The 7,676-nt window shown below is 38.5% G+C and overlaps 1 protein-coding gene across 7 annotated transcripts in view; it reads left to right on the top strand.

Moving 5' to 3' along the window:
- The window catches only part of LOC106529258 (myelin basic protein), a 23,451-nt gene extending 17,064 nt beyond the window's left edge, over positions 1-6,387 (top strand). For 5 of the 7 annotated variants that reach the window (XM_014024619.1, XM_014024618.1, XM_014024617.1 and 2 more), the window contains 2 exons: positions 365-436; positions 5,148-6,387. In XM_014024619.1, coding sequence (XP_013880073.1) covers positions 365-436; positions 5,148-5,180 — 105 coding nt within the window. In that variant the 3' untranslated portion in view covers positions 5,181-6,387. Of the gene's footprint in view, positions 1-364; positions 437-614; positions 637-5,147 lie in introns of all 7 variants that reach the window. The other 2 variants (XM_014024616.1, XM_014024614.1) reach the window with 1 other exon arrangement.
- Positions 6,388-7,676: the final 1,289 nt, after the last annotated feature.

Below are 7,676 nucleotides of genomic sequence, written 5' to 3'. Positions count from 1 at the left end.
TTATTCTAGTATCCACGGACAAATCGCCAACTACAGTATATTTAGTTTATTAAATTAAAAAAAGATACAGACCATCTACTTTTTTGGAAAGATTGCCCATTTTTTTAACTCATTGATTTAAATCAATTATTTTTATTGAGTTTTAAAATTCTCAGTAAACACATAAAGAGAAACTGTTTTGTTGTCTGCTGTAGCATTTTGGATTCGATTGATTTCCTCATCCAGCTGCTCTCTAGATTTTTTTCTCCACACTGGAGCGAGCTCCAGATGAATCTGTGCCTCTCTTTAACAGAAAGGTCAGACACACCTCTGCCTCTTTAGTCAAATGTCAAAGACTTTTTAAATCCCTTTCTTTTTCTGCCAGGGCCACCAAAAGTCAAGCAAGAAGACCAGTGCAGGGGATGGAAAAGGCACCCTGACTAGGATCTTCAAAATGGTAAAAAAAAAAAAAAAAACAACAACAACTAAATACATCTTTTTATGATTTCTTGGTAAACTCCAAGTTATTTACTTGTTATACTGCCCCCCTCCCTGTAAATCAATACTAACAGAAAATGGAAGTCTTGTCCAATCCTGTTCTTGCTCCTGTTTTTCTGTATTCCTCTCTGCCTCAGTGATGATCTCAGCAGCAGCAGAGTGAGTAAATGTTGAACTCACTGTGTCTTTGTTCACCATGGTAATGACATCACTCCAGCAGCCTGCAGCAGAATAATGAAGAGCTTTTAGACCCAGGATGGATCATCATGCAGCTTCATGCCGATGCTCTTATAATCACGATGCAGATCCAGTCCTGCTGAGGTCCCAGTGAGGCCGCCGCTAACGCTCTACCTGCTTTACTCAGAGCAACAGCTGCTGAGGCATCATTTATTAGCATGCATAATTAACCTTATCATGTTGGACTTCAAATGAGTTACCAGACTCCATCAGCTGCAGTGGAACACTCACAGTAAACCTGATTTATTGCTCGCTTAGAAACCTTTAATTTTCTGCCTAGTTTTAACTAATTCACAGAGTTTCTAAAATCTTTTTATGTTCCTGTCTTTGTCCAGTTTAAGTCTCATATTCTCAAATAGTTCTTGTAAAGAACTCCTGCTGCAAACACATTAAGTTTGGTCTTCTGTGGGATTTTATCAAACCTCCATCTTCTGTCTTAAAACTGAATTATCGTGGCCTGACTGAGAGCAAAGAGCTTTTCTGTCTCTAAACGATGTTAAGAGTGTTGGCCGTGGGCATCCTCAGGATTAATGCTCTCCCTCTGACAAAAGGCTGGACACACATTTAGTTGTGTTTGTTTACAGATCTCTGGATGTCTAAGCTCAGAACAGACTGAGATCAGAGATTTTCTCACATAATTTGAGGCTGGATAGTAAAACTGACTGAAAACCTTTTTAAACTGGCTGCTTTGACATCAAAATGAAAAAAAAAATCACATTCATAAAACATTCCATGCTTCTCTTCCCTTTAATCTGACTATAATTTTATATTTTATTATTTTTATTTTGCAACTTCTTGACACTTGACATTTTATTTTTTATGTCATTTTAACATGTAGAGATTCTTTTAGTTTTATGTCACTTCTCTGACAGTTCCCACAAGAAGTCGGCTCGGTCCATTCAGTCCAAATAGGTTTTACACTTTTTTTTATAAAGAAAGAAAAAAAACTTATACAAATATTGCTGAAATAAAGAAATAAATTATAGAAAATTAACTAATGAAAATTAATCATTCTAATTGAAAGTGATGATTAAAAAACAAGTATGCAAATGTACAAATCTCTACTGAAAATTAGAGTACATTTTGCTGAAAACAACTGAGTTTTTCATGCACAGTTTCTAAAAGTTTTAGAAGTTTACACCATAAATATGACTGCAGGGAAAAAATTTGGTGTTTCCTCAGTTTATAAAGGAGAGAAGAAAAAACTAAATTAAAGCACAGATGGAAGTCCTGATCTGCTCTGTTAGACTCTGAAAGTTTCAAGATTTTCCTTTTGGAAAATTCAATTAAGTTTTTCTAAGCATCGTTAGCATTAAGCTCAGACTGCTTCAGTTCTGACTGCTGGACCTCCCGCCTGTCAGCGGACGTCCTTTAAAAGCTTTGGTTTCAGTCGACACATAAGGGAGCAGCGGCCTTCATGCTCTGCCAGGTTTCTAGTTAGGCTTTTTTCTCAGGTTTTATGCCCACCTGATTGCAACATAAATGGTAATTTAGTAATTACAGGAGGAGGGCAGGAACCTGGTTTCTCCTCTGTCGTGGCTAAATTACTGACATTAAGCTGCAGGAGAGTAAAGAGCTGTGAAGCTGAGGAACCTGTGGGACATTCAGGATCCATGACTCAGCTAATCACTGCAGTCTCCAGTTTCTCATCATCATTAGTTTCCTTCTCCACTTCTAAACAACAGAACTTTAGCATCCAGCCCACTAAACTCACAACTCTTGTTTCACACTTCATTTCTGCTCATGTCTGGGTCACATTTCAGTTTACGTCCTGAAGTTTCCTCCTTCAGGACAGATAATGAAATCCATGATATGGATTATGTTCAGAATTGATCCATAAAAGTTTGTCTCATTTGGATAATCTTTCTGAATCTTCTCTTGTTGTTGCCCTCTGCGAGCTGCGTTGAAGCGTGGGAATCAAATTATTGCCTCAAAAACATATTTGATGTGAAAGAAAAGAAGCAAAAGTGAAACTTTTAAGGACAGAAAAGGAAGGTGAAAGATGAACAGCTTTTAGAAACAGATGAAAACGATAAAAACACGCAGGCTTAAAGGATTTGTGTCTGATTTTGACTGCCCCAGTTATATTACACAACATTAATTATTTAGAAACCGATTCTTACATTTCCTGTTTTCACCTTTAAAGTTAAAGACTCTCCAACATTAAATTATTCATTTCTTATCTTTGAATGATTGTATTTCATCATAGTCACCAACTCTTACGTTCACACAGACCTGTGACGTTTCAGCTCAGAATATCTTCAACAGTTTCAGGGTCACTCAGGAAACAACAACAACAGAGGAGGAACATCTTGTTTCCCAATTTGGGAATTTAAATGTCAAAGAGTTGAGGGAAAAAAGTCTAAATACTGATTTTATCAAACTTGAAGAATTAGATTGAGCAACATTCTATTAGTTTAGATTGTTTTAATTTTAGTATTTTACAAACTGTGCTTATCCTTTGAAACTTTAGAACATTTATTATCAAGTTAATCCCTTTATTCTTGATTTTTCAACTTTGATCTTGTGATTGTATTTTGGCTGTTTTCCTCCAAGTTCCAACATTTTTCCTCAGTTTTTTTTCTTTATTCAGATTTAATCCAAATGTCATCCTGGAGTTAATAATGAAAGTCATTAAAGTCACTTGGCTCCCTTCAAATGTAGTTTAAAACAAATGAAACAAATACTGAGTTACACACAGTGCAGGTTGGACCAGGGAATATAGGGATGACCTCTCATCACACTTTATTCACAGATTATTCACAGATTATTCACAGATCATTCACGGAGCTGCCTTGTGTTCCTAAATATCAATCTACAAGTCTGACAAGTTTATAAGTTTGTAAAAATTTTAATGGAACTACCTAGAATGTGAATAAAGTTATTTATGTCAGTAACACCTGGTTAAAAAGCTGAAGTTAATCTGATGCAACTAATTTCTGTGTAGTTTAAGCAACACAGCTAATCTTAACAAATGTAATTCATTGTGTTCTGTTAATCCTGCAGACGGTTAAGAAGGAATTTGTTTTATGCATCAAACTGTATAAACATGAGATTCTTTTGGCAGGAGCCTAATCTCCCCTGAGATTAAAACGAAATGAAAAAAGAAAAGATGGTTTCTGCTTTTACCAGAATTGTGCTGATGAGCAGCAGTTTTTGTAATGTTGAGAAACTTTCAGTGTAATTTAAATCTGGTGATGTTTAGTTAAATTAAATTAAAATTAAATAAAAAAAGCAGAGCTCTGATATTTGTTTGATCAATCAGACTGTGGCAGAAGAGATAAAAAAGTTATTTAAGAAAACTGTTTTACGTTAAACAGGTTCATTACTTTGTGCAAAGTTTCCTCTAAATATTTGAGTTCAGTTTTTATCATAAATCAGTGCTTTCCTTCCTTTTTGTGTTTTCATGTTTTATTTTAGTTTCATTCACTGTTAGGAGTCATTTTTTCTTCTGTGGTTTACTACAGCCCTGAAAAGTAAACACACTTTTATCACCCTGCTGTTTGCAGCACGGCCTCATCGTTCAGACAAAGATAAGAACTGAGAAGGTGACACTGACTAAACTCTGATGAAACATGAGCAAACTGCTTTTATTTCTACTAAAAAGGAAGAGACAACACATCTGCAGACTGTTTCTTCAGGTTGTTTTACTAAAAAAATGAATGATCCTCATCCAGAGCAAAGCTCAGCCCGTTACAAAACCACATCATCTGCAAAACAGCAGAACCCTGAGGGTCCCAGAGCAGACCTTTTCATGACTCTGTCAAAAGATTCTGTCCATGAACACCACTTGTTTAACCTTTATTTAATCAGGCAAATCCCATTCAGACCACAGACCTGTTCTACAGGACGTCTGTTTGATGTGAAGCTGCTGAGTCTGAAGGTCTGGATCTCCTCAGCAGAAACACGTAGGGATGATGAACTGCTCCAATCGGCCGATGGTGTTCAGTGAGGGCACCTCAGAGTCACTGTGAGGGGCTCCTTCTCCTGCAGGGTGGTCCAGCTCCACCTCAGAGTGTGAGGGGCTCCTTCTCCTGCAGGGAGCAGGGAGGAGAGCAGCTGCTCCACAGGTCCTCGCTGTAATCTGTGGTCTCCTGGGATTTGCCTGGATAATAAACTATATGAAGAGGTTTGAGAATCTCTGCAGGGGTAAATGTTCCTATGATAAGACCCAGAACTTCCTGGTCTCTGACTCAGGAACACCTCAGGATCATCCAAGCAGAGTTCCAGAATCTGTTACCTGATCATGGATGGAGGCCATTAGCTACATAAACTGAACCAGTTGTCTGGTAAAAGTGCAGACAAACCTTTCAGCAGAAGCTTCCTACAGAGGAACTCGTTTGTTTTCCCTCACATTGTTGGAGAAATGACATGTTTCAGACTGTTACAGGCTCCTTGTTTCTGGACTTATTCTGACATGTTTTGTCTTGCAGGGCAGCAGGAGTGCTTCTCCAGCCAAACGCTGAAGACCCCTCTACAGCCCCTTTCCAACATCAGGAGGGTCGTTGTTTTAGAGCTCATGGGGAGAGGGGGGGACAAAAAAGAAAAAAAACTGACCTTTCCAACAGTGTTTTGTTAACACCCTAATGTTTGCTAAAGCCCCCCCACCCCTGTTGACAGATAGCAACACAATCTGTCCCTCTGTCCATCATGTCCTGCTGCTCAGTCCATCAGCTCCAGTGTGAACCTTTTTCTGACCCTGAAGCCGCTCACGTGTGCAGCCTGAATGAGCCCCCCTGCCCCGCCCCCCTCTATACAGTTTAAGTTTCTGTGTTGTCTGTGATGCTTTTCTAACTGAACTGATGCAGAGCTGATGTAAGCGTCAGCACCAACACCAGGCTGCTCAGTGTTTTCTGTTCTGTCTCACTGTCTGCGTCTCCCCCATCACCCCCACCCCCACCCCACCCTTCACTTTGATCATTGTTTAATGAAAACTGAAACTCATTTTACATCATTAGAAACATTTTGATCATGATGTTTTTATTTCCCCGTCGTGTCGGTGCTGTAGTTAAGTGTCCTGTCATGAACGTGATGTTTGTCACCATCAGACCTGAAGCCGCCTTCATTTAATGCTAAAATAAACCATCTGAGTCCGTTTCAAGTCTAATTTACATTTAAGAGAATTTGTTAATTCCATGTTGAGTTTTTTTTCCTAAAAGAATTAAACCTGAAGAATGATGTCAGATTCAGGCTTGTATTTAACACTCTGTTGTTTTGTTTTAATGCACAGATCACAAAATGTCCGTTTGTTTCACAAAATCTCTGCTCAAAGTGCCTTCCTGACTGCCAAAACCCAATGAGCTGTGTCTTTCCAACACATAATAAAGGAAAAACACACCATTTCAAAAAGGTGCTCTTGTACTAACTTTAACAACTCAAAAGTTTTTCCTTCTTGAATGTGTGAGTTTGATGTAAAAACTACTGAAAAGGTAAAGGTCAGCAGAAGATGAGCTCCATCCATCTGTCAGAAGCAGGTGTGTGTGCTGTGCAGCATTTAGCTCTGAAACTGTGTGTGTGCTTGAGCTTTGTGAGTTTGCCATGTTTTCTTTTTCTGAATGGATCCTGGGAATGAATGTAAACAACCTCCTTATTATTGTATGTGTAATAAAACATGATCAGCCACTTAACTGAGAATAAAATCAAAAAATAAATAAAAACCATAAACCTACCCCACCCTCTGCAGTTTCAATGTGTGGTACTTTCTTTTTTTTTAAACATGACAGGACTATTAGAATAAGGGGGGGGGGGGGGTTGATGAAAAAAGAGGTGACAGGAAGTGATACTGACAGGTCAGGTCACAACTTCACAGTGAACAGAGGAAGACAGACTCATGAGGTAATCATTATTCCTGCCAAACCTCCCAGCTGGAGCAGACGGAGCACTGGACCAGTCCGGCTCAGCAACAATCAGACTTGATGCATTTTCATGGCATGTTGGACAAAGACTGGCTGTAAAATGTGAATGCACTTCCTCGAGAGAATTCAGCCATTCCAAACAAAATGTTTTCATTCCATTTAAATTCATACATTATGTTCTGCACCACATATTTTATCCTGCACATTCCACCAGCTGCATGTTCTAAGCATTTGTAGGTGTTTTGGTTTTCAAAACACAAGTTTTGTATTCACTGAAGAAATTCAGTGATTAGAGGTCATTTAAATCAGAGACAATCATCTTTATTATAATAATTAGCTCGCTGTGGTGACCCTGAAGGAAGCAGCAGAATAAAGAAAACTGTCATAAAAAGTAGACTCAGTCCAGCAGGACCTGGTTTACAGGAGCTGCACAAGTCTGAATCTACTCTCCTGCACATGATCATTTATGTTAGGCCTGAAATATCTAATTACAGCTAAATAACTTAGGAAAATGAATATTCGAACCTACAGCAGCAAAGTAAGAGTTATATCAATCAACAAGAGTCAATATCAAAAAATTAATGATTTGAATCTTTTTTATGTTATTACTAAGAGGGTACGGGATTTAAAACTAGTTCTGCTGGGACCAGCTTGTTGGAAAGATGGAACCCCCAGGGCCCTGTATTATTTGTTGATGATTGTACCTGATCAGGGTGGTGGGTCTTGTTTTGGCACAGAAAACAACAACAACAACAACAACAACAACAACAACAACAACAACAACAACAACAACAACAACAACAATCTTAAGAAGCCATCAGATTAGTTTGAATCACTTCATCACAGTTTCCCATCCTGAGCAGCTCATTGGTGACAGAAGAGAGGAAAAACTCCCTTTTAACAGGAAGAAACCTGCAGCAACCCTAACTATAGGATTTATCAAAAAGGAAAGTCTTCAGTCTAATATTAAAAGCAGACAGAGTGTCAGCCTCACAGACAGAAACTGGAAGTTGGTTCCACAAGAGAKGAGCKTGATAAMTKAAAGCTCTGCCTCCCATTCTACTTTTAGAAACTCCAGGAACCACAAGTAAACCTGCAGTCTGAGAG

This window comes from Austrofundulus limnaeus, unplaced genomic scaffold, assembly GCF_001266775.1.
Source record: "Austrofundulus limnaeus strain Quisiro unplaced genomic scaffold, Austrofundulus_limnaeus-1.0 Scaffold431, whole genome shotgun sequence".
NCBI lineage: Eukaryota > Metazoa > Chordata > Actinopteri > Cyprinodontiformes > Rivulidae > Austrofundulus > Austrofundulus limnaeus.
Note: the sequence above shows the minus strand (reverse complement) of the source record. Positions and strands in the feature narration are given on the sequence as shown.